The sequence below is a fragment of the Camellia sinensis genome, chromosome 15 (genome assembly GCF_055761805.1).
Source record: "Camellia sinensis isolate YWXY chromosome 15, ASM5576180v1, whole genome shotgun sequence".
NCBI lineage: Eukaryota > Viridiplantae > Streptophyta > Magnoliopsida > Ericales > Theaceae > Camellia > Camellia sinensis.
The window spans coordinates 25,823,144-25,850,870 of record NC_138975.1 but is presented as its reverse complement, the minus strand read 5'-3'; the positions used below and the strand labels follow the sequence as shown (position 1 = coordinate 25,850,870).

General features: G+C 32.3%; 1 protein-coding gene and 1 long non-coding RNA gene across 2 annotated transcripts; one reads left to right on the top strand and one right to left on the bottom strand.

Moving 5' to 3' along the window:
* Nucleotides 1-11,854: 11,854 nt before the first annotated feature.
* On the bottom strand, nt 11,855-14,174 carry LOC114263297 (gibberellin 3-beta-dioxygenase 1). The gene is given in 3 exon segments (XM_082908974.1): nt 11,855-12,040; nt 12,042-12,611; nt 13,555-14,174. Coding segments are annotated over 3 exon segments (1,125 nt in total). The 5' UTR covers nt 14,046-14,174; the 3' UTR covers nt 11,855-11,976.
* A 10,427-nt stretch (nt 14,175-24,601) lies between these two features.
* LOC114286953 (uncharacterized) lies at nt 24,602-26,572 on the top strand. The gene is made up of 4 exons (XR_014356423.1): nt 24,602-24,739; nt 24,826-24,907; nt 25,341-25,481; nt 26,002-26,572. It is a non-coding gene; the product is annotated as an uncharacterized LOC114286953 (long non-coding RNA).
* The last annotated feature ends 1,155 nt before the right edge of the window (nt 26,573-27,727 follow it).

Sequence of the window (27,727 nt, the reverse complement as noted above, 5' to 3'; positions counted from 1 at the left end):
GAGCGGATTTTGCTCTCCAAGAAACAAGTCGCCGAGCTGACCTTATTTACAACTTTGGAGTTCCTTGCCGAGCTAATTTTGCTAGCCAAGAAGCAAGTCGCCGATCTGACCTTGCTTGCCAACCTTGGAGTTCATCGCCGAGCTGATTTTTGCTCGCCAAGATGCAAGTTGCCGAGCTGACCTTGCTCGCTAACTTTGAAGTTCCTTGTCGAGCTGATTTTGCTCGCCAAGGAAGTTACCAAGCCAATTTTGCTCATTGAGAAGTAAATCGTCGAGCTAAATTTATTTTGCTACCAAGGAGTTGCATTGATTTTGCTCACTGAAAAGTGAATCGCCGAGCTAATCTGGTTAAGTGGTTAACACGAAAGCCGAAGAACATTTTGAAAAATTGGAACTATGAAAATTTGTGCAGCAGTGCAGCGTAGGCCCCGAAAACAAGTGATAAAACTTGATCGAGCTATCATGAAGCTTGATGACGAATCGAGTTGAAGTTGAGTAATCCCATTCATGTTACAAGATAAGGGTTTAAAGCGAACCATCGAGCAAAGAGTCTAGTCCGGCCTAGTAATGTAATTCTGGTCACGCGAATACGAACGGAATTAAAGGGTAATTGAGAAGGGAGTTTGTGCCAAGCGAACGGACCAAGCTAGTTATGACTTGGGCCTTGCCGTTGGATTACGGGACCGAGTTAGCATAGCCGAGGGCAGTTTGGTTAAGTTTCTAAATCATGCGGCTGAGTTAGTCGAAGGTCCGGAAGTTGGACCGAGCTAAGCCGAGCTAGGTAAAACGATGGTTCAAGGTTGAGTAAGGTCAACGACAACGAATGGAGTTGGGAAAACCGAGCTAGTTATTGAGCTTGACCTTGAAGGTCGGTCGGAATTAAGGCTAGAACTGACCGGGCTATGCCTAGCTCAGTGGAAATTACTAGGTGGTCCAATTGGAGTGCGAGAAGAGAAACCCGCTAATAGTGTATGTCAATACCATTTGGCAATTTAGCTAATGTTCTTTGGCGGTATTGACAGATACATGTGTAAAGAATAGAAAGGGTAGTACAACCATGTGTCTAGGAAAGAACGAGCATAGTAATGTGCACAGAGGCTATGTATACTGAGCGGCGCCTCCATACAACAGGTCTGAATTTCTAGCTACCAGAGCTCTCTCTCTTTCTCTTTGTCTTCTTCTCTAAGGGTGCTAACTTGACCGTTGGAGAGGTTTTCCGGCAGTACACCTGTTAGACAGCTCACCGTTGTTGTACTCTCAAGTTATTCGAAGCAAAGCGAAGCTTAGCTTGGACATGAGGATTATGGACATCGACGAATATTTGCTCCCTGTACAACTATTATTATATCTCTCCATTCCAAAACTGCATCATTTTCTTCAGTTTTTTCAATTAGATTCCAAACCACCATAATAATAAAACTATACAAGTCATATGGATAAATAAAGGGTCTATGATCATAATTTTGAGAATTGTAAGATAAGTAGTTAAATACAAGTGAGACAATTTCAAAGTATGTGTGATCACGTGAATGTTTACTTGAATTTTTTTCATACTAAAATTAAATTTTATTTTTAAAAACCGATGAGTATATGGCAATATATCAAGATCCAAAAAAATATCATTGCTTTAAAGCATATCTCAACTAAAAATTAGCTTCTTGAAAAAAAAAATAAATCAATCAAAAACACTTATCATTTTTAAACAATTTTATCTTTTTGAAGTGCCGAAATAATTCTTAAAAATTCAAAAATAAGTTTAGAAAATCAACCCAGACATGGACATTTTTGATAAACATCTCTTTGTTCTAATAGAATTCTTCATAAAATAACCATGTTTATATCAACCTAACCTATTTTGTGTCAAATAAAGTATACTTTATTGCCTGAATATTTAAGGTAGCTTAAGAATAAATTTAAAAAAAAAAATTCAATATAAACAATACTCAGTTAGTGCATAATTTTTTTTTCTTCTAAATATTAGAAAATTTGCTTTGATAATTGAGATAATAATATTGAATGCCTCTTTTTGTTGTGGTGCGTAAAAATAAAAAAATAAGTAGTGATTAAGGTGCAATTAATAACCCATTTTGTAAAAAAAAAAAATATCAAATCAAACATTCTCATTTTCATTCACAAAATTATATTTATGAATTATTTTCAACACCTCAAAAATTGAGCTTCTTCGGCGTGACCAAAATGAGGTGTTTGTTTAGCGGGATTGGATCATGGGATTGAGCTCTATGTTGAATAAAACAAATAGTCCAATGTTTGGTTAGAAACATGAAGATTGGACTCCTAATCTAGTTGGATTAATAGTCCCCCAATTGTGGTATAACTCAATCTCATGGGGTAGTCGGGGATAAAAATGAGCGAATTGAGTCAATCTTCAGATTAGATAGTTAAATGATGAAATTGACTCTCAAATGTATAACATTCATTTCTTTCATTTTTTTAAACATATTGAATTTTCTTAAACATGTATAAATTAATCAAGTAATATATAATAATCTTTTCTTTTTTTGCCCCTTTGTATTAGCAAAATAAAAATACATATAATTCTAATGTTAAAAAGGAAAGTAATATATAACATCTCTTTTCTTCATTTTTTTAAAACTTTTTTTAAACATGTTGAATTTTTTAAAGGAGCATTTATTCATAAATTCTTATTCACCTACTTAAGTTTCATTTAATCTAAATTATTTTTTTATATTCCAATAAGTCTTATGAGTGATATAGTTATCAAAATACCGCTTATAATAATAGAGTGAAACGCGCATTAATATTCACATTGACAGTATGAATGTTCCATGATGTGAACATTCACACTGTCATTGTAAATATTCACACATCAATGTGAACATTCACACTGTTAAATATGAATATCCACATCACCAAATAACTAAGGGTTCAAAAAATATTTGTAAGGATAAAATCGTACATAAAATACCTTAGATATGATAATTAGAATTTGGTGATTAAATGTCCAAATAATAGAACTTACTAAAATACAATAATATGTTATGGACTAATTGGAATACAAAAACTTAAAAGAGGATTTCATAATAAATTTCTTTTTTTAAACTTGTGTAAATTAATCTCATAATATATAATAGTTTTTTTCTTTTTTCTTTTTCTATTAGCAAAATCATAAATCTGAATATAATTCTAATATCATTTTCAAATAAAATTAAAAGTCTTCTTAGTAAAATCAAATAAAGTACACTTCAAATAAAATAAAATAAAACATACTTCAACTTTAACATGTCATAATAAACAAATTAAAAAGGACAAAATAATCGTTTAAGAAGTTATCATCTTTTATAATTTTCTAATCAAATACAAACTTTACTAAAATGTACTCATCATTTCAAACCACAACACTAATATTTTGTTGCATTGCCTTATACTGTTAGTCCAAACAAAACATCTGTATTAATTGAAATTGGGAAAATTATTTGGTGGTCTTTGACAAGGTAGGGGTGAACTCGGGCGAGTTCAGTTAGGTTGGGAGATTGTCCAACCTTTATTCAAGTTGTGTTGAAATCTGTCCAGGCCCGAATTGTAACCTGTGATTGCCTGTCCAAGCTCGGTCCGAGTTAAATCTGAATTGACTGAGTTGCCTAAATTACCCAAATTGTAAATGAATTAAATTTTTTTAATTAAATTATTAAAATTTGACTCTATTTACAATTTTTTTTTATATAAAAAATCATTAATACCATCAAAACAAATTATTTATATAATGTAAAAGAGATGCCGCTATAATATTCTTTACAATTTATGAGTGAAAATAATAAAAAAAAAATTACATTATTTGTATATATAATATATATTCAATATGATTTAATAATTTAAATTACTTAATATTATGTAATGGCTAATAATTTATATGCATATTTAATATTTTTATATATCTACATATGTATAATTTGGGTTTCAGATTGCTCGGTTGTTTGACGTCTTTGTCCAAGCCCACCCAAATTTAATTTGAGTTTTTGAATTTTTGCCTAAGCGCATACCGAATTTAAAAATATCTTATTCAAGTGCTAAAAAAATTCAAATCAAGTTAGGTTCAGATTGTTTGGTTTGAATCCGCCAAAGTTATACCCTTATGCCAAGTACATAATGTTTATGTTAATTGAAATTGCAAAAATTATTTGGCCAAGCACATAATGTCAGCAACTTCATAAATGTTAAGCAATAAATAGGCTTATTTTGGAAAGATGGTAAAAAATGATTTTTTAATTTTTAACTAAGCTTTTAGCTTTTTTAGACAAATGATTTGGAAAGTTAGTAAAAAGTGACTTTTGACTTTTTTGATTAATATTTGTTTATGATGTCAAATCATAATAAAATGACTAAACTATCCCCATTTATTTAAAATATTTACAACTTCACCTATGTCACACATTTTGACCCATGAAGGGTAAAATTGTAATTTCACCGTTGGCTAAAAACCAACTTCCCAAATGAAAAAAAAAAAACCAAAAAAGTCAACTTTTAACTTTTGCTACTAATAAAAAAAAAAAGTGACTAAAAACTATATTGTCAAAATAAGCCATAGTGTGAAAAACCATCAAATAACCTCTTGAAAGCATGGTTTTCAGACCCGGACCGGCCCGGCCGGTCGAACCGGGAACCGGTCCCCTCTCCGGTCCGGAAAACCCTCAAGACCCGGGGTTGGCCAAAAACCGGTGTTATTAGTGAAAACCGGAATAACCGGTGGTCCAACCGGGAAAACCGGTGAACCGGCGCCGGTTCGGTGGACCAACCCGGTTGATTTTTTTTTTTTCGGTTTTCTTTTTTTTTCCTTTCTTTTCTTTCTTTCTTTCTTTCTTATATATTTATATATGTATATATATATATATATTATATCAAAATTTTGACTAAAAATTCTTACTTCAAGAGTCTCCTCTCATGAGGAGGAGTCTCATTGGAAGCTTGAAGAAATAATGAAAGTCTATTCCTATTTATAGGAAAACAATTGTTCAAAGAGAACCTAAAAATTGAATGTGGGATTCAATCAAATTGTTTGAATCATATTTGATTGGAGGGAAAGTTGAAAATTTTATTTCCCTCCAAAATTAAATCTAGCATTCAATCAATTTGTTTGGAGGGAATGTTAAATTTTTTTAATTTCTTTAAAACTAGTGACTTTTTTTTAACAATTATGACTTTATTAAATATTATTAGTAAATATTATGCAACACTTTTTTTTATTATTTCAGTAATTATATATATTTTTATTTATTTATAATTTATAATTATAATTTTAATTATATAATATTAATTATGACGTCACGGTTCGACCGCTTCGACCCGACGGTTGAACCAGTGACCCATCCACCCGGTCCCTTTTCCGGTTCGCTCACCGGTCCGGTTTTCAAAACAATGCTTGAAAGTGAATAATTTTACATGATTATCAATATCAAGTGAATAATTTTACATGATTATCAATATCAATTGAAATACCATTGATTATATTTTCACAGTATGTGTCGCTTTGTGAATTAAGTATAGAATTTCAACTACATCACCATATAAATTTTTTTAATGTAACAGTCAACATAAAAAGAGAAAAGAGAAAGAGAGAGATTGTGAAGTTCTAGATGATAGACAATATGAAACAAGCAATGAAACAACAAAATGCCATAAATAGGGTCCAATTTACAGTGCGATTTGAAACAATGGTATGAAAAACCAGTAACAAGAAGTTGGAAAAGGTAGAAGAAGAACAGAAATCGGAGGTCAGTATACCCTACCTGTCGCAGGTCTTCGACGATCGGCGAGCAAGACAGTCGGCTATGTGGTCTTTATATAAGAGATTCACCAGAGTGAGATCCGCCAGAGGGAGGTACGATGGTGTTCTTCAAACCCTTTCTTCCGTGGGTGCGAGAGATGAGAGAGATGAGAGCCTGTACTCTCAGTTGTTGCTTTGATGTTGACATATTTAACCAAAGGGTAAAATAGTCTTTTCACTCTCTAGTGGCATCCAGCTGGACAGCTTCTTTGCAGCCTCAACTACAGTGAGGCGACTTTGCTTTTTTCCTCAAACAAGCTAAAACAACCCAACCCACGGGGTTCCCAAATACCACCAATGGTGGCTACCTTCGTCGTTGGTTGATGTTGAAACAAGCAATGCTAAGAGTAGAAAGAATTATGGTGCAAACATAATGCAAATTTGGTGGAGGAACCAAATAATAGATGTTTTTCTCGAACTCCTTGTGTCTCTTTCTTTTTAGAGTATTGATAGAGATCCCCTCCAATCACTATCCTTACTATCCTCACATACACGTGACAGGTAGTGATTGAAGGAGAAAGAAAAGAAAAAAAAAAAAAAAAAAACTGACCAATGAAAGGAAAAGGTAATCTCAAACATCTTTATTCTTTTTATTGTTGCAACTTCTCTTGGCCAACAAAATTTATTAATTAAAATATTCTACCAATTTTTTTTTATTATAAAAATAATCCTACAATCTTGTAGATTTCCATAATATGCTTGGGAAAAAAAATCTTCCAATATATTTTCATACTTTGATCTCACTAGAATATGGGCTTTTTTTTAACACTTTTGTGGGCCGAGTCCATCTTCCTCTTGAATTTTATTTTCACTAATTTTTCTGTATCAGTCCATATGATGGTGGACCTGACAATAAGTACCTCAAAACTCGCGAAGAAAATTTGAACAATCAATACTTCTTCATCCATCAAAACTACTCTCCAATTTGTTTACAAAATAAGAATTTTTTTTTTTGGGTATGTATTGCATACCATATCCAATCTTATTACAAAATTATAAAATTTTTCATGAATTTACATTTTTCAATAAATAATAATAAACATCTCTTTTTTAAAAAGTAATAGTAGTAAACATCTCTCATCTTGTATGGAATTCGTCAAATTCATTGCCTTTTGTTTGTGATCCTCTCCACGTGACCTAATGATTAGGTCACTTCAAGTTCACTAGAATTTTTTTTTTAAAAAAAATTCATTATTAAAAGTTTCACTCTTTTAAAGATCTAATAAGATAAGTTATTCAAAAATTTGTGTTAAATTATTTGGTACAACTTCTACTTATATTTTATTAAACAATATTAACTTAAATAAATTAAAAAAAGTTGATTATTTAAAAATTAAAAGAAAATGTTTTTATTTCTACCTTTTAATTATCAATTTTTAATTTATCAAAAACTGCATCAAACAGGCCAATGTTTAGCCTGTGATTTTTAAAAAACTTAGTCAAATTTTGGAGATGTCGTAATCTCTAATTTTTTTTCTCCCTCTATTTTCTCCTTTCATGATATTTTAATGGATATAGGTCATGGTGGAACCACATTCATTTCTTCTTAATTCATCTCATTTCTCATGTTGTACAACATCTAAGACTATAATTTTTTTGGACCAATTATACTAACAATTTTTGTAGTTTGGATTTCAAAGTTGTCGATATATTTGACTTTTAAAATAATAGAAACTAATTTAACGAAAATAAATATAAAAAAAATTATTTAAAAAAATTATTTCTATCCTCACAAAAGATAAAATTATATAAAAATGATATGTTTTAAATTTTTTTCACTAATTTAATTTTTAGTTTCTTAGAAAAAAAATTGAAAATAGATTCTGAAAATCAAACTAAAGATAACTTTATAACCAAGAAAGTATCAACATTTCATTAAAAAAATGCTATTACATTTCAAATAACATACAAGTTAACCAACACAAAATAATTTTTATGACGACTTTGTCCTTGAAATAAATCATTTGTAAATAAAACATCTCTGATTGTCTTTGTTTGGAATCCAAAACTTAAAAACATTTCATATTTTAAATATGAATAATGCTTGGGACCCCCTTTTGGGGGTCACCCCCTCACCCCCCCTTGCCACGTGGCGGGTGGTGATTGGAGGAGCAGGAAAAAAAAGAAAAAGAAAAAGAAAAAGAAAAAGTAACCAATGAGAGAGAGAGGGGGTCAAAGGGGGTGGGGGGAAAAGGAGGGATGAATCATTGTTGTTTAAATATATTGATTACACATTAAAAACCTAATAACCATCCAAAAAATACCAACAAAAATAATTACCCATTACATGATCATCATCCAAACACATACTAAAAAGTAATTTGGTAAAAAATAAAAATATAAAAGATTTATCATTTCTATATAATTTTATCTTTGGTGGGTAGAAATAATTTTTAAAAATTCAAAAATAATTTTTTGACATTTATTTTGTTAAACTAATTTATATTTTATCAAATTAATTACTTTGTCCTTAAAATGAAGCAGCAGTGTTTTCAATTGTCTTTATTTTGAATAAAATTCAAAATTCAAAATCAAATTTATTACAATTGAAAAATCAAGAATTAAAGTGATAGAAGTTTAAAATTATAGAGACCGTTAATGTAAACCGCCCTTATTTTTTTTAACAAAAATTAAACACAAATACAAGATAATGAGACAAGACCGACTTCTTTTGTATCACGTCTGTGACCGAATTTTGAACAAATCAAAACCATAAAAACTGCCTCTAGGTCATGGAAAGGTAGGGTTGTAGATGGGGTGGCTAGGGTAGCCATTGTCAAGGAGCACATGGTTGCAGAGAGACATACACAGACTATCATCTTCAAATCACAGGGCTTTGCCGATAATCGAAATGACTCTTGCTTGTGGATTTGTGGTTACAATAGAAAGCCCAAATCCTCCATTTTGGATTTGTAGTTCAGCTTGAAAGTGACAATCATTCTTTCTTCAACTTGTATCTATTGGATCAAATATAATCTCTAAATTATGCCTTCAATTACAAACAACCATCTAAATCATTAAAAAAATAATTAATCAAATTCACTTTAGGTTACTAAAATATGCATTTTGTACCACTTTTATTTTTAATTATTGTCAATGTCGATAAAAATTATTGTGTTAATGTTATTCAATTGATTGGCTTCTATACGAATTCTTAATACAAATAATAATGAAAATTTAAATATTATAGGCTTAATAGTATTATTCACTCTTAAGGTTTGGTAAGGATGAGAGAAATATAATCAAATGTTATTTAGGGAGATTCAAATGTTATAATTTAGAGATTCAGAATCACATTTTCATTCTCTCTCAAATTTTTTATTATTCAAAACTTAAATAAGGTTATGTTTCATCTTTTTCATTTGTATTTAGGAACCAAAGTAATCAAATTATTATTATTTTTTAAAATAATATGATACAAAATTCATACTTGAAGAATATACTTCATTATCATTTTGTTAAATTATTATATATAATTTTATTTTTTACTTCATTTTCTCACTCTAACACATAAATTAGTTGGTTTCATATGTATTTATGAACGCGGATCCCATTACTTTTTATCTAGGAGTAAGATTATGAAAAAAGAAAATATAATTGCATATAATATTGCTTCAATTTAATAGTCTATTTGAATTCAATCAATTTGACTTAAACTTAAAAATCGAAGAACCAAATGACATAATTAAAATTTGAAAATCAAAACTAATACTCTTTGTATGCTTAACTATTAAACTCTTATCAGTATTTTTTATTTGTGCAAATCATACGATTAAGAGGTATCTTACACTCCTTAAAGCAGTTCAAAAAATCCTACTTAAAACACGGTTTCAATTGTCCTATTTGTTATCATTTTGCAGAAGAAACAGTTAGGTCTCGTTTGACAAGTTAATATTTTAGTCAAAAAGTCAAAAAATTATTAAAAAAGTCAAAAAACCTATAATATATACAAAAAATTTAGATATTTTCTTTTCTTTTTACTTTTTGCACATTTTTTAGTAAAAAATCAAAAAATTACCTTAAACAGATTAGTTTTTTTATCTCATATTTTAATTAAAAAATTAAAAAATTATCAAAATAATCTATTCCTAAACGAGGCCTTTAACCTTTATTTTAATTTACTTCATATCATCATCTGTCCAATCTTCTCACCACAATTTTGATTTTCCCAAATTTTATATTAGTCACTGTCTTTATTCTTTGGAGGGGGATCTTCCTTCCTTCTTAGCCGGGTGTCGGTTCGATTGTCCTTTACTTGCATATTCAAATGGCGCTCTCTCTCTCTCTCTCCGCACAAAGACAAAATAGGCCAACAGAGACTTTTTGTTTGTATCCATTTTTTTTATGATTTTATACAACCTATCCTCTCTTGGGGTGCCTTTTTCATGGGAACAAAACCTCATTCTTTCCCTACCCTCTTGTTTATTACCCACCACAACCTTCCAAGAAGTGAGTCCCCATGCCACGGCCAACAAATAAAGATACATCAAATAATAAAAAACGGTCTAGCTTGTCTATAGTTAGAGATTAAAATTAAACCATCAAATTTGCTTAGTGGGCTTATTTTTGGATCTTATTTTGATAATTTGAATTGTTTGCATTTTGAATTCATCAAGTACATTATCTTATAAAAAATCAAGTCAATCAAATAATGACAATTACGTGTTCGAATCAATTTTATATGAATCATTTATTTTTCATCTTTCAATTTTTTTATACAAAATTGATTTGAACACGTAGTTATCGTTATCCGATCGACTTGATTTTTTACACGGATAATGTACTCGACGAACTCTAAAATGTGAACGGTTCGAATTATCGAAACAGGACTCAAAAGTGGGCCCACGAAGTGGACCGGATAGTCTAGTCTTGATCTCCAACTGGAGACAAGCTGGACCCAATAAAAAAATAAATAAATTGCAATAATTTTGTTTGCAATTTGAACAAAATATATCGTATCTCAAAAATTTAACATAATTATGCTGAGTTTTTTTAAAATTTTCATATATTTTACACTATGTATGTCTTTATACATTATCTGCATTGGTTCTGATTATTGCAACCCTATTAACAAGTAAGTTGGTGTAATTATATCAAATTTATACACCTTACTTTTAACTACTTTTTATGAAATCTCAGGGATTGGTTAGTTTAATTTACCCAAAGCAAGTGTTATCTATCTCCAATAAAATATATATATATATATATATATATTTAGAAAAGAGTAACATTATATATAATTTTATTTTTAACTTTATTTTTCATTCCTAAACACAAGTTAATGGACTTATATTAATAAATACATATGAAACCCACTCATATCTATAGGTAAAAAAATGTGATAAGAAATAAAATTATATGTAACATTTTAAGAAATTTAAAAACTCAACATATGTATTAAATTGTGTGGGGGTGTAGGTCACTCCAATTCACACATTTCAAATTTTAGTACTTTTATAAAAGTAATGATTGACGAAAAGGAAATCCATACACAATGAAGTAGTTCAGTTTAAACTTTTCATTTTAAAATAAAATATTTTTGACATAATTTTTATTTACAAATATAAGATTACTACATCATTTTGTTTTCTATAATTTTTCTGTATGAATATAGTTTTCCCTTTTAAAAATACAAATTGTAGGTTACTTAGCATTTCACAACATGAAAACATAAATGAAAAAAAATTCAAAAAAGAATTTTTATATATAAAATTTATTCAAATGATGTGAAAGTAGTATTTTTGCAACCATGGGCCATAATTGACAAGTGTTTTAATGGGATTTGAATTGATGCACAAAAATCCAGCTTGCATGCCATTAATTGTGTGTTTTGCCTTGAAATGAAAACACACAAAAACAATAGCAATATGAGATAAAAAGTAAAACTCACATGTGGTGAGCGTTATCAGCGTGTCTCAAGTCAGGATTTTTCACAGTAATTTTTTGTTAATTAATTTTAGAGTGATAAAGTTAAGATTTAAAATTTGAAATGTGAAATGATTATTATATTCTCGATTTTTATAAAATTAAGATATCTTGACACGGTACCATCTATTTTGTGAAACAATTATATATTTCTAACATAATTGCAATAGGAAACTACCCAAAATTTATGTACAAAAATGATAATTGTATAACATTACTCAAACAAAAACACAAACACAAACATAACCTAATCATGTCCACCCAACTTCCACACCATTGTGATCATAAACATCAACCAAACCGATTAAAGGCACACAGCCGAACCGATGAAAGTGCTTTGTCAAAATACTTTGCTTTGGTGCCGAGGTACTCGGTCCAAGTCACGGGTCGGTAGAGAGGCGGGTGGGTCAGGTCTACCAGTTTTGAGAGTGGTGAGATTTGAACATTGGGTGGTGGGCCATAGAGGTAGGCAACCGAGAGGCGGTGTCGGGTCCGGTTCACCATAGCCCGGTGGAGCACACTCGGGTACAACCCGTTTGATAGTATGTGAAGGAGGTCCCCTATGTTGACCACTAGAGTATCAGGTATGGGTGGAACCGTGACCCACCCAGATCCGTCTCGGTGGACCTCTAAACCACTAGTGTTGTTTTGGTAGAGAATGGTGAGTAGGGTTGAGTCGGTATGGGCAGCTAGACCCATGGCCCGGTCTGGCTCCGGACATGCCGGGTAAGAATTCAGCTGTACGGCTGCATTAGCCCCTTTGAAATCTCCTTTTGGGCCGGCCCATTTGACATCTTCTTTGGATATGTCCAATGATCCAAGCATTAGCCACATTAACCTCCTTGCTAGGATCTTCATTTCTTTCTCATATTCTTCAATCACATCACTAAAACAAAAACAAAAAAAAGTATATATTAAAAAAAATTGTAATGAGACATAAAGATATTATTTGATTCTCACCAATGCTATCAATCTATCTTCATGCATGAAATCATTGTCTCACTTTCTGTACCATCGCCTTTCTTGTATTATTTTATTTTTTCATTTGGACGACATGGTAATGGGGTATTTTGAGAAAATGATTAAAAGTTAATTATTTTGCTTTTTTAATTTTTTGAACTTTTTTTTTATGTAAGAAATGATATGATTCAAAATGAATTAACAACTAACTTTTAACTTTTTTTTTATATGTTCCCAAATGGTCCAATATGAGATGGGAATGGGATAAAAAATGAATCAGGAAGTGAGATAAATAATCAATACTCATCACTCCATATCTTATTTTGGATGGGAATCTTCTGTCTCAACATATCTATTCTTCTGTCTAATTTATGGGTAATCATTGAGTAATTCCGGAGCATGAACAAGTGAAATTTCATAATATTATGATTAGTGAAGAAGATGGGTAAGTGAAGTATTATGTTAGGTGATTAAAAAATATAAGAAGCATATTAAATAATGATTGGTTAAGAAATACAAACACTTAATAGTCTGAAAATATTAAATAATTTCCCTTAATTTACTTACTATTACATGATCGTGTGGGTGAAAATATATTGGAACAAATGGATGAGAAAAATTGGAAAGAATCATGTTCCTTTTGTGGGACCATGATGTCATTTGCTTTAAATATATGTGGGTATTTGAGTATAGAACTTTTTACCACAAAATCTATGGTGCAACAGGAAAAGCAACTTTACAGATATGTTTGTTAACTTTAGGTATGTTAACTTCAGATATATTTATATCATATGTAGAAGAAAAAAAAAATTATGGAAATTTAATCACTTCTTTGTAAATTATACGTGCATGAGCATGTGAAGGTGTACCAGAAATTGCTGTAATCTTGGGGCCAAAGTTGGCAAGCATGTTCTAGTGGTGATCCGAAAATTGTGAACCCTTCAGACCACATGAGTTTGGGAAAGAAGGGAGAAATCCGAGCAACACCATAACCGGAAACACCCTCTGGCGATCGAGCGGCTTTGAGCTTTTGCTGGATAGGGAGAGAGAAAAGGCTCTTCCCTGCGGATTCAACGCGATTGAGAACGCTCGTGTTGATACCATGGTTCGTGACTTGGAACACACCCCAAGTCCTGCATGCATGGCCCACGAGTTCCATTGCATTTGGATCATTGAGATCAATAACGGGTACTGACTCCTTAGTACCCGTTATTGTCTCAACAGAGTCACTCGAAGAATACTTCTCGAGTGATATCCATGCATGGGACTCGGGCAATTCTTCTAGTGAATTGAAGTCTAGATGTTTATAAGGAGAGTGAACAGGGTGGGTTCTAAAGGCATCGGAGACTCTCGAAGGCATAGCGAATATGGAGTTAAAAGCAAAAGTTTGTTAGAACTTTGGAGAATAGGGTTTGAACAGTACTCAGTAGGAGCTTCTTTTGGTGCTGGTAATAGTAGGGGATGTTATGAGAAGATGGTTTGTATAGTAATAGTTGTAGAGGAAATGATGGCTTGTCTAGTGTATATATAACAGGTGAAGGAGAAGATGCTGACAAGATGGAGGGTAATATAGTGTCGAGGATTTTCTGTTTTCAAAATTTACGTCATTTTTATCTCTAATATACTCTCTCTATTAATAATTTTATATTTATATTTATACAAAATTTTTATTTTTTTGTATTTTTTTTAATCAAAATACTCGCTATTATCTTTTCAATTTTAAAAATGAAATTGAAATATATATATATATATATATATATTATTCTAAATGTATTTTTTATATAAGTTGGGTTTAGAAATCATTTTTCATTATTATGAATGCGATGAAAACATTGAAATATTTAAAACATCGATTTTTTTTATGATTAAAAATATATTAAAAAAAAGATAAAAAAAATTAAAAATAGAAAATTTTGTACATGAAAATAGTAGAGAAATAGTGTGTTGGAGGGAGAGGTATATCTTTTGAGTGGTGTTGGGAGGAGTGTTGATGGAAGGGGACAAGATATGATAGAGGGGGTAATTGTAATTGGACAAGAGAAAGAACAAAAACGGAAAGGACCGTCTTGTCCTCTACAAAAATAATTTTACTGAACAAAGTAAAAAAATAGAAATTTTAATTTAATTTAATTTTTTAAAAAACAAAAAACATCTCAACTCAAACCCTTAAAAAATACTAGAGGGAGAAGGGTTCCATTGAGGGGAGGGTCTACCCATCTCCATGTGCCCTTGTCTTGTAGAAAAACATCTATATCACCTCCTCTCTCCTCTCTTTGGCCCTATAGTCTCTCTCTTTACTACAAGACAGACAACAGGGAGCTACTATTTACACACACTCACTACAAGAAATTACATTTTTAGCGATTAAATTTGGCTACTAAAATTAGTTTAGTCGCCAAAAGTCGGCCATTTTGCGACTAAAATTTGAATTGATCGGCAATGTTTCATATTTTAGCTACTAAAATTTTTTAGTAGCCGTTTATTACTTATTGGCGACTAAAACATAATTAGTAGCTAAAAAATGACCCAATCAGCGACCAAAAAACAGTTAGTCGCTAAAAATAGCCCAATAGGCGACTAAAATATAATTAGTAGCTAAAAAGTTACTCAATGGGCGACTAAAAATTACTTAGTCGCCAAAAAATTACCCTATAGGCGACTAAAAAAATTTTGGTCCCTAAATGCATAATCTTTAGCTACTAAAAATAATTTAGTCGGTATTAATATACTTTTAACGACTAAATTTTAGTCGGCGATTATAATTAAAAAAATTTTAAAATTAGACTTCAGATTTTGGAGGGAAAATTAATTGGCTACTAAAGTCGGTAGTCGGGAAAAACGTCTTTATTTATTATTGGCGACTACAAAAATTGGTCAGGAAAGAAAATAAACTAGGTTTAAAAAATACACTTCCACACGCTCAAACTCTCTCATACGTTGTCTGTCTCTCACTCTGTGACTCTCTCTCTCTCACGCCTTTGCCCTCCACCAGCTCTCTCCCTCACTTTTGTCTCCATCGTCGTCGGGTACAGGAGCATCACCGCCATCGCACACGAGCACCATCGTCAATCCACCATTGGAGCATTGCCCCAAGTATGTCCTCTCTCTATTTTGCCCTCTCTTTATCTTTCGGTCTCTCTTTCCCTAATTTCAGCCTCTAGGGTTTTCTTCTTCCATTTGCATACCTTCACACATACCTGACCCCAAATCGATGGGGTTTCTTCTTATAGGGTTTTCTGCTCTGTTTTGATCTTAGGATTGTGGGTTTGATGGCTGCATTTGTTCTTGTTTATCATTTAGATTTTTTTTTAATGCTTCTGTTGTATACAACGCGAATCCATTGGAAAATTATTCGAGCAATCTCATTTTTTCATCACCCCAGATTTTGAAGTGAATGTTTTCGTTTTTGTATTTTGATTCATTGTTGAATTTATGTTTTTCTTCGTAACTACGATGGCTCAGAAGCAGTTTGAAACAATGCCTCTCTCAGTCCAGAACACCATCTGGGTATCTCTCAAAAGACACAAATCCAGATAGGTTCTTCTATTTTCTCAATATCTTTGTATGTGCAGGTCAAATTAACGGTTTGGATTTGATTCTTAGCTGTGACTCTGCGTTTTAGTAGTTATTCATTCTGTTTTAATATGATTTTTATTGGATTGGTTTGGAATGGTGTTTTCTCTGTTTGTGTTGGTGTGTATAGATAGTGTGTATATATAAATCTGTAGTATGTATGATTTAAAATCTGTTTGTATATATGAAATATGTTTGTGTGTATATATAAATTTGATTGTATAATTCTGTTTGTATATATATAAATATGTTTATATATATGAATTTTGTGTATAATAAAAGAGTGAGAAATAAATTAAAGAGAAGTATACAAATAGAGAAGAAAAGCCATAGGGGTATTATGGTCATTTTAAGCCTGTCGTGAATAGAGTTTGAATTACAATTTAATTCAAAATTACAAGAGAGTTCTCCGTATATTTTTAAATCATAAGGGGTAAAACGTCTCAATCATAAGGATAAAATTTTCTGAGCCTAAAATACAAAGGAGCAAAGTAAGTTTTTCCCTATTAGTTATTAACTTTGTTTTATCATTGTTATAATTTGTGGGGATGAATTGCATTGTAGAGGTTGGATTAGATTAGAGGGGACAATATTTTCAACTGTGGCAAGGCGTCTAACGTACCCTTTAAGTCTACAGCCACAAAATAAAATGAATTTATCTTTGGCTATTTCAAATAGAAAATAATTTACAAACTAAATTTTTATATGTAAAATTCATAAAATGATGAGATGGTGTTATTTTTGCAATTTTAAGTGAAAGATATTTCCTGAAAATGAAAGGAAAATATTATGTTCCCGTTTGGGAAGTTGGTTGGAAGATTTTTTTTTTTTTTTTTTTGAACTAGAAGTTGGTTGGGACTAAAAAAGTACAAAAAAAAATAAATTAGATAAGTTAATAAGATAAAATGTCACATCTAAACCATAATTATTTTACAAAAAAGTCAAAAAGTCAAAACTCTCTTCTTAAACGGAGCTAATTTAGCCAAAAAGCTAAAAGTCAGGCTAAAAAAGTTCTTCCCAAACAAATATGTTGAAAGACCACTCTAGAATTCTAAAGTGTTTTTTAGTTAGCTCACAGTCATAATTAATACCTTGAAATCACTTATTAAGAAATTTTTAATGCTCGTACATTTTTTTATAAAATTGTGTGCGATAAAAATTGTATGATTATTTTAAATTTTGTTATTAATGTCCTTACAACACTTGCTAACAAAATCATTAACTACATTTGATCTTCAGTGTTTTAAATTGTGTCAAATAAGAACAAGAGGATTGGTATGTATCACATATTTTTTAAGCAAGTCTAAACACTCCATTCTAATCCACCTTTATTCTTGCAAACCAAACACTATCACTGTGTTTAGTTGAGAGATTTAGAAAGAGATTTGGAAAGGAAAAAAGAAAATGTAGGTAAAATGTGAATAAAATATGCTTGCATTTCACCTAATTTTACACACCTTTTCCCTTTTCCTTTTCAAATCCCTTCCCAAATCTCACAACCAAATACAACATATATGTGATCATCAATCAAGATTATGAAGAATGGCTAGTTGGTGCAAATGCAAAGGCAACAGGGCAATGGAAATGATTCACTTCAACAATCTAATCCTTGCCCCATGCTAATTACAAAAAGTTTAGTTTAGAAAATAAAGGTAAAGGGTGAGCGTTCACACGTGAATTTCATTCATTATTTATATTCTGTGATACATTCTATAATTTACTTATAATATAAAAAATTAAAAAAAGCTCTTCATTCCTTCTCAGAAAAGTGCATACTATTTGTAAGCATTTTCCGAGGGAAATGTTGCAGACAAAGTAGTATTTGACCAAGTTTATCTAACTTGGCCGGCCCCAAGCCAAGACACAGCTTCTCACATAGATAACCCTCCTGCTTTGCATAAGGAATGACGATCTATATAATGAATTTTGCAGACAAACTATATGTCTATGTGGGGACTCCACTTCATTTTCCTTTGAAATTCTTCAATTTGAGCTCAAATCAAATTATAGCAACAACCCAATTCTATCACATGTTCACAACCAATTTTTCATTTATCCCCCCTTGAAACCATGATCCCCAAAAAAGGCTTCAAAACAAGACCACATAATTCTTGCCTTTGTTGACCCCACCCCACCATCAAATAACTTCTTCCTTTCTTCCCAAGGAAAAGGTAGATACATTTGTCAATTAAACAAATGATTTATAGGTCCAATATGATTTTTTTTTTTTTTAATATTCTATGTGACATTCCATCCTTTTCTTTTCCCTGTTTTTTGGTTTGTCAATTAGTGGATCTTGGAATACCTCTTTCCCGGATGAGAGTGCTATATTAGGTACCACCTTTTTTTTATAGTCTTTTATATCACTTGATAGAGAGGATGTGACCATTTTTTGAAATATAGTATGTTGATAGATAAAATCATTGGTTGAAAGGGTCAAGGCTTCAACTAGCAAAGTAAGTAACCGGTACATAGGTAAAAAAATATTTTTTATGTAAAAATTATTACATAAAAACCTCAGTATTCTTTTCCTTGGTAATAGAGTTCATCGAGAGTAGTGATCATTTCTGTAAGTTGCATTTGCTTGCAAACCTAAAATTAGCATTTGATACTTGCCTTTGGAACAAAGATACTTTTTGCTTTTTCATCAGAGGCAAATGTTCAATTGACAATTGTAGATATGGAGCCAAATATATTTAGTTGCATGTTATGAGTTGATCATGTTTCTTTTTTCGTATTGGGTTCATTTTTCTTACTTTGTTGTCATGACTATTTGATATTTAAAAAAAGGTTTGATTAAGGAAAGGGTATTGGTTTCATTCCTACTACACATTGAAAATTTTACTTCTTAGTATTTAATGGATTCCTGTGTTCAAAGGGTTCTAAGTAATGAAAGTTAATGTAAAGGAGAGACTGATTTTTGTTTTGTTACTCATTTTCCCTTTTCGTTACTAAGTTGTTCTATCCAAGTTTCCTTTTCTCCTATTGAGTAACTATTTGATTATAAAGATTTAAATTAATGCAATCTGATCTATTTGCAAACTATGATCACACGGTTAATTTTTCAACCATTTCACTTTGTGGAATGTGTTGTTAATGCCTTACATAAGATTCTTGTGCATATTTGGTACTCTCTCACTCTCTCTCCTAATAACAACTGCTGACTTTTCTTGGGTGTAATTTCATATTTTTCTTGATTACATTATGCCCTCTTACACTTTGGTATTTTCTGTACATTGTTGTATTGTATCTTCAGGACTGCATATGATGTAAGTCTAACTGATGATAGTTGGTCCAAAGATGTTTTTCACATTATCCGTGGAAACACCTCAATGTCATGGGAAAGGCTTGATGCGTGAGTTTCACATTCTGCAAAGACTCCATATTCCAATTTGTTGGATTAATATCTTTATTTTTATCATGCTAACTTGTATAATCGGCAGTGGTGCTCTTGTATCGCATGCTTTTGAATTGGAGTCCGAAGTACAAGCACTGTTCTATGGTGCACCAGCAGTTATCACATTCAGCATCCCCACAAAGGCTGCTCTACAGGTTTGGCATTCCAGACATTTCGTTTGTATATATAGGTATACCTAGTAAGTTATCATCCTCTTATCACTCAAGCTATTAGTTTTTTTAGAACCATTTGATGCCTCGTCATCCATAATCAAGATAAAGTTAGTTAAGCATCAAAAACTTGTAAACTCACTTTATTTTAGTAAATTAACAAATGTTGAATTCTACAGTAGGAATAACCAACACGCATAACCAAAAATTATAATTAAAATGTTGTCATGACGAAAATTAATCCTACCGAAAGAATAAGAAGAAAATAGCATAAGTGCATAGTACGAATTTCCCTCTATTGTAATAAACTGCAAGAGAGAAAATTAGTAGTAATGAAGATGTGGAACTATTATAAGATTTATATTTCAAATTCTACGAGTCTTTCACAATAATTTTTCTAACTCAGGTGAAAGTGATACATAATTTTTTAAAAATTCTTGAATTTACGCAGGCCTTGTAGCTGAAAAAGTGTTATCTAGTCAGTCTCCCAACTTTGGTGGGAAATAAGTATGAAGGATAAACTAGAACTTCAATTATTGAATTTGTGAACTATAGCAGATTGCCCTTTAAATCTGATTGGGTAAGAGAAATTGTAGGTAAATGGGAATTAAAAAGATAAAAAATATCCCTTATTGAATAGTTCAACCATATTTTGATGCTTGTTTTATTCAACTCAGCTTAAACTCGACTTGAGAGGTCGATAATTTTATGAGACTAACCAAGAAACCAAGCTCTAATTGTTTGGTTTTTTATGGGCTTGAGAAGAATCTTGCTTGAGATCATTCATGCAATAAACTAGTAAGCCTCAATCTTCATTTTATATCTCACCAAATTTTCTAATCAAGCTTGAGCAACCCATTACTTGGTTCAGCTAGTATTGTTTTCATTGAACAATTTTGAACAGTCTAAAAAAGGATAACCCTGTGATTCTATGTCCCACTTCAATGCTAACGGATCAGGACTTGAATCATGGATTGTCTTGTAAACACTGTTGAGAATGCAGTGCTCTCATAATATTGAGAATGCAGTTCATTGTCTACTTGTTGTTTGACTCCTTGTAATCTTAAGGGGAGTTGCTTGGATATATGATGCTTATAATGCAGACTCTTGTGGTTTATGGAAGGGGATGGGTAGGTTGTACATTGTACAGCTGATGTCACTACAGGAAAATGAGGATTTAACGGCGTTTAATTAACGACGTTTAGTTAAACGTCACTTTTTTTTGATAATTAACGGCGTTTTTTAAACGTCGCCTTTTTTGTTAGGTAAAACGACACCGTTTCGTAAATAGAAGACGCTTAAAAAATGCCTCCAAATCCTGTCTCTCTTCACACCCTCTTCCCTGTCTCTCTTCACACCCTCTTCTATCTCTCTTTTATTTTTATTTTGAAAACCCTATTTTGAGCACTGCCGTCTTCTTCTCACTCACTCAAATCTCTCACTCACTCTTTGCTCTCTCTCTCATTCAAATGTCTCTCGATTCTACTTCGATTCTTCTTCAGTTCGGTGATTCATCTCGGGATTGCGATTTTGAAGTTCGATTTTTAGCATAGATCGGTGATTCATCTCCGTGGATTTGGAGCTCTTAGTCTTCTTCGATCAGAGGTTAGTTGCTCTCTCTTTCTCTCACTCAAATCTCTCTCGATTCTTCTTCAGTTCAGTGATTGTTCTTCGATTCTTCTTCAGTTCAGTGATTGATATAGTGTGTTATCATAGATTTGGGCACAATGAGATGGATGAGCCGTCTTTCACACAGCCACATATGTACAAGGTTAGCCTTATTATATATTTAGTTTTCTAGACCTTACCGCTCTTGTTAGAATTGGGGTTGCAAGCTTAATTTTTGTTACTTTCGGATTTGTTTCTGGTTATGACACTACATCTATTATTAACATCTATTTGAATTTAGTGAGTAATTTTTTTTATATTTGTGATGTGGAATGGGTGCTGATAGGTCATCCGGAATCACCCCTCAGCACTTGAGATTTATGAAAAAAAACTTTTAGAATCTGGTGAGGTGATGAAGGAAGACATATCACCCTTTGAATCTATGTGATGTGTCTGTGCATCCTCTATTATTTTAGCTATTATATCAATTTGTCCTGTAACATATATTACAGATCAGATTCATTCGAGTTTGAGAGTGATTAGGAAAATGATGCTCTGCTCCTTATTCACTTCTTGTTTGTCAAATGAGCTCCAAAAAGCTGAGCCTGTGGTTGGTTGAATAATGGCAAGGTGAGCCTCAAGGAGGTTGGCAACCTCACTTTAGTTCAAATCATTCTTGTTGAAATTTTCTCATTTGACTTATCAGGAGAAGAAACTGATGGACAATATTCGCCAATATCAAGTTCCACTGCAGAAGTACATGGCCATGATGGACCTTGAGGTGCCTCTTTAGTCTACATCAATCCCCAGTTGTGAATTTGAAGCTGATTGGTGCATATGTGTTGTGTGCTTAGATGCTGCTTGGATATGAATTGATTTTGTTTTAATTAGCATCTGGAGGAGCATTTACTCTCATACTTATGCTAATTTTGATATTTCAGTTACCCTTCAATCTTCATTTCCCATATCATTGTAATCTCTCTTGTTCTGTTCTTTTCCCAATAGCTTTTTTTAAACTTTTTTTAGACCCCTTTTCAGTGTGTGTTACAAACTGCTTTTTTAAAATTTCTACTTGAAAGACGGGATTCTTGCTTTAAGATACTAGAGAAAACCAAAGCATGTAATTCCATTTTGTTTTAGTACATAGATAATTACCTTCCAAATGCATAATAATTTTTTTTGTTCATCAGCCAAATGCATAATTAATTGTAAAAACCAGAAGGTAAAGTATTTACATGACAGTTTTTTCAGTGGTTCCTTGTTCGCATTAGTTATAAGCATTTTAGCATTTTATTGGGAAGGTCTAATAGTTTTTGCATTTTATTGTGTTTAGTTACAAGCATTAAGATACATTATGTAATTCTCTTTAATACTGAGGCAGTTTTGTCAAATTGTATTCCAGGAATATTATGACCTTCTTCATGAATTCATGACTGCTGTCAAGCAGAACTATGGTGAAAAAGTACTCATACAGGTGGATTTGCATCCTTAATCTGAAAAAATTTCAGGGCCTGATCTTGTTCTTGCAGTTCTAATGTTGGTTTGATTTGCTACCAATGCTTTACAGTTTGAAGATTTTGCAAACCACAATGCTTTTGAGCTGCTAGCGAAATATAGTACTACTCATCTTGTCTTCAATGATGATATAAAGGTATGTGATAATATGGTCGTCGTTCAAATAACCTTGAGGAATCCCATGTTGTCTTAACTTTTTTTTTCCCCACTTTTGCAGGGGACAGCAGCTGTGGTTCTTGCAGGGCTTGTTGCGGCACTGAAGTTACTTGGTAGATCCTTGGCCGAGCAGACATTTTTATTCCTTGGTGCTGGGGAAGTGAGACTCTAATCTGTCTTCCTTCTTTTACACTATAAACCTATTTTCCTCTAGGGGCCACTGGACAGAATTCCATCTCTTTACTCAAAAATGTCTCTCACTTCTAGTTTCTTCCAGTTGTTTTCAGCACTCCTGATTCTGATATAGTTTTGCATTCACTAAAAAACATGAAAAATAGGGAGAGAAACCGAAAGAACCATTTCGTTCTTTACCATGTTTGTGTAGCAAAGCTACTCATCAATTATGTTCTTGAATGATGCTCAGGTAACCTTGATGCTATTATATATTAATCTTTGTCTGGCCAGTAAAGGTGCCATGAGAATGATGCACTTCTTTAGTAGTGTTTAGGAGATTGCTAAATCCACACCTCTATCTGTTACTCATTTCATTTGCTGGGTAGTATGACTAGATTTCCAGTTCAATAATTGCAAAACTTATAAATGTAAACAATGGCATATTACTTGTAATCACACGATGAATATAAGTAATTCATGTTCAACTCTTTTCAAGTTTCGCTCATTAACGGCTCATGTGCAGGTGGTTTGGTTGAAGGTCGAGTTGTGCAGGTTGCTGGAGGAGAAGAGATCTGGTACATCAAGGTTAGTACTTGCTGTGCGGTGTCTAGTATCTGCATCTTTCTGAGAATTTTTCATGCTTCCAGTTAGGCCCATATTATTAGGTTGAAGATAAGACGGTGATTATGATAAGATAAACAAATACATGAGTAGTTAATTAGGCAAGGTGATTAACCCAGTGTCATTAGAAACCTGGTATGCATTGCATGATTAATGTGTCCAGCTGCTTTTGTGTTGTCTATGTATGTGTTGAAGTTCTCAAGGGTTCCTTCATTAGAGCAAATTGTTTATTTAACCTGTTTTGTGCTAATAATCTATGTTATCATTTAACATTAGCAGTCATATATCCATGTGTATGCTTTTGTGAGGGCATTAATTTCTCATGGAAGGTAGTCAATCTTTAAATACAAAATTACTTCTTATTAGATGATCATCTGTTTTGCTCTGGGGCGTAAATAGTATTAATTTTCTTAATGTGCCTCATGAAAGCTACAGTAAATCCATAAGAGTGGTTCTTGTTCTTTTCCAGAGCTGAGGAGTTGGAAACAGCACTAATGGAGATGGTAAAGCAAGATAATCGACGGCAATTGAGTGCAAGGGTGTATTAAACTACACTTTGACTACTGTTCTTCTTGTGTTCTATCTACACATTGTATCATATAAGAGTGGTTCTTGTTCTTTTCCATGATTATCTCTGCCTTCGCCATTGACATTTAATAGAGAAAATTAATTATGAATCAAATTCACTATTGCTGTTTTATTCCAATGTTGCTCGTTAACTGTCTAATTCTGATATTGTGAATGGTAGACCAAATTGATTGCTTTTGTTGTCTGAATACACTGACATCAAAGAGCTTCCTCCTCATCGACTAGCTGTGATTCGTCGCTTTTTTGAAGACTGTATCCTTTGCACCTTTCTTTCTAGGTATTTGATATTTATGGAAACTAAGATGGAGACGGAATATTTTTCTTGACAATTAATTTAGACAAGAAGAATGAGAACAAAGAGGTTGCAGTTAATGATTTTTTGCCTTCAGCTACAGCTCATGAAGCTATCCAGCACTCCATGTAAGCTTTAAATACATCTTACAAACCTTGAGGAGATAAGTGGATGGGAAAAATGAGAGATTGGAGACCTGAGATGATTTCTATACTTGTTTAACTATTGCTGTTTTGTTTGGCTAAAACAATCTTATGTAAGAAAATGAGTGAATTTCTTTTATTTCTTGTATGTTGTTTGTTTTCAACTAAATTTTAAAATTTTCAACTCAACTATTGTGAATTCTGTTTTCTGTCGTACCAGATGCTAGAAAATGAGAAACTTATTTTCCAGATTTCCAGCGAAACAAACAGAGAATTATTTTATTTTATTTGTCGTGAACTGATTCTCATCATTCGTTATTGAAATTAGAATAGTTAAAGCAAATTATGAACTATATGGACTTGTATTGTATTTCTATTTGTCAAAATTATTTATCCTCTGTTGTTCTGCGCTTTGTAGGGTTTGAAAAGGAAATGTTTACAAGGACGAATGAGAAACAGGCTATGGAAAGAGAAGCGTATCTTTGGTCTGTCTCAGATATGTGAAGTGTACACCAAAGAAAACGACACAAACTTTATTTTACTGCTTAGAAAGTGCAAGGTTGGTTCACAGAGTTGACCTTAAATATGTCTAGTGTGCTTGTCTGAGCTTCCTATACCTCTCTTATTGGGTAATTTTCAATTTTTTTTGTGGAAATTGTGAATGTATTAGTCACGAGGATTAGTTTTGAGAATCGAATAACTTAGCTATGTGGTTGCCATCTCTTTTTTTTATTAGCAATTCCGAAGTGAAAACAATTGTGAGAATTTTCCGTTTTGGATTTTTTGTTTGTTTGGTGTCTTATTTGCTCTTTTTTATCTTGTCCTGGAAATAATGGATTCTGCATTTTTGCAACTTTTGAAGAGCTAAGGTCGACTTGAGAACAATGAGGATAGTTCATTTGCTTGTGTAGAGCCTTGTAATTGTTGGCAGCAGATGATCTCTGTCTGTCTGGGAGCAGAGGATCTCTGTCTCTGTCTCTCTCTCTCACACACACACATTATTCATCATAATATCAGAGTTCTCATCCAGCCTTTCAAATAAGTTTTCAATTTTTTTATTTTTATTTTTTTGGTTACAGTAATCACTTGTGATGGCCATCTATTGAAACATGGTTTTGGCTTGGAACGAAGTATTTTTGAAGACTGCAGCAAAAAGGGGTTGCACGCAAGAAACCACTGGGGTTCTTTCAATATGAACTCGAGTGATGAGTGTCTGAGAATAGGATTCACCTGTTGTGAGGACTGTTTGCGCTTTTTCCCTCCAGAAATGTTCTCTGGAAGGTTTCCTGCTATGCAAGTTGTCTAGTTATGTATCCTGGACATTTCTATGTTGAAACCAACAGTAAAAAAACTCAGAAAAATGTTCTCACAGTGATTTTTTTTTTTTTGCTGTGCTTATGAGAATGTTTACTGCTATGCAAGTTTTTTGGTTATGTATCCTGGACATTTTTGGGCTATACTTTGTTAGAATCATCAGTAAGGTGCTGATCTTTATTAACTATTTAAAAATACTTGTAATAAGGATGTAAATTGAAGGAGTATGCACCTGCGATTCAAGATTATAATAATTTTTTGGCAAAGGCAATTGTAGGAGGGACTAGTCAGTTTGTTAAAGGGATCTTCAAATGCAGCAATGCTTACACCAACCAGGTTTGTTTTCACCAACTTCTTAGTACTATATGAAAACAGAATATTCTAACATGCTTGGAAAATATAGTAGTAATATTTTAATTCCTAAAGGCAACATAATGGAAAATGTTGTATTTATTGATCTTCAAATGTTGTATTTGCGGGTGTGCATGTTTTTGTTGATGTTTTGTTTGACAATTATCTTCCATTTTCATAGAACATTGACATTGTTCACATGACATTTGTTTTTGCTATTCTGTCTATAGATCTGGATTTCAGTTTCCTTGAGATGAATCCCTTTACCTTGGTGAATGGAGAGCCATACCCATTAGATATGAGGGCAGAGTTGGATGACACTGCTGCCTTTAAGAACTTTAAGAAGTGAGCTCCTCCTCCTCCTCCTTCTTACATTCTCTTTTGATACACAGTAAATTGATCTGTGAAAAGTTCCATTTAAAATAACCCTATTGTGATACTATCTAATCCTATTTATTTATGAGTTTAGGTGGGGTGTCATAGAGTTTCCTCTTCCCTTTGGAAGAGTTCTGAGTCCTACAGAAAGCTTCATTCACTCATTGGATGAAAAGGTAAGTGCATTACTTTTTATTTATGCATAGTATGAGAAATTTTCTATTTTGAGTAATCACCAATTGTTAAGTTGTAGAAATTTTCTATTTTGGTTTTGGTTTTGGTTTTTTTTTTGAATTTATTTTTATATAGTTAGTTGAGTCACAAAGTGTGCCTATATATTAAGGAAATGAGCTTTTTGACTGTAGATGCATTTTTGACTGTATATTAAGAAAAGTGTGCCTGTATTTTATGCTGGTTTCCCTGGTAAGATCATCTTCAAAAGTATATATCGACACACTATACTACATCCAGAATGGTAGGTGGTGTCATAAAGTTATGAGCATTTTGTCTGTTCATAATTTCTTGCTAGTTCTATTTAGTTAACATGTTGGCTTCACCTTCATTCATCTATCAATTATTCAATGCCGTCAATTTACTTTCTTGAAATCCTAAACATTGGGTGTTCTACCTGGAGCTACTATTTTAGGTAATTGGTGCTTCTGGAGCTGTGAAGCATGAGGACCTTGTTGAGCAAGTGAAGAAGTTGTTTACCAAATTGTCATCGGATCCAACCACAACTTCTGAATTAGTTGCCAAAGGGCCAGG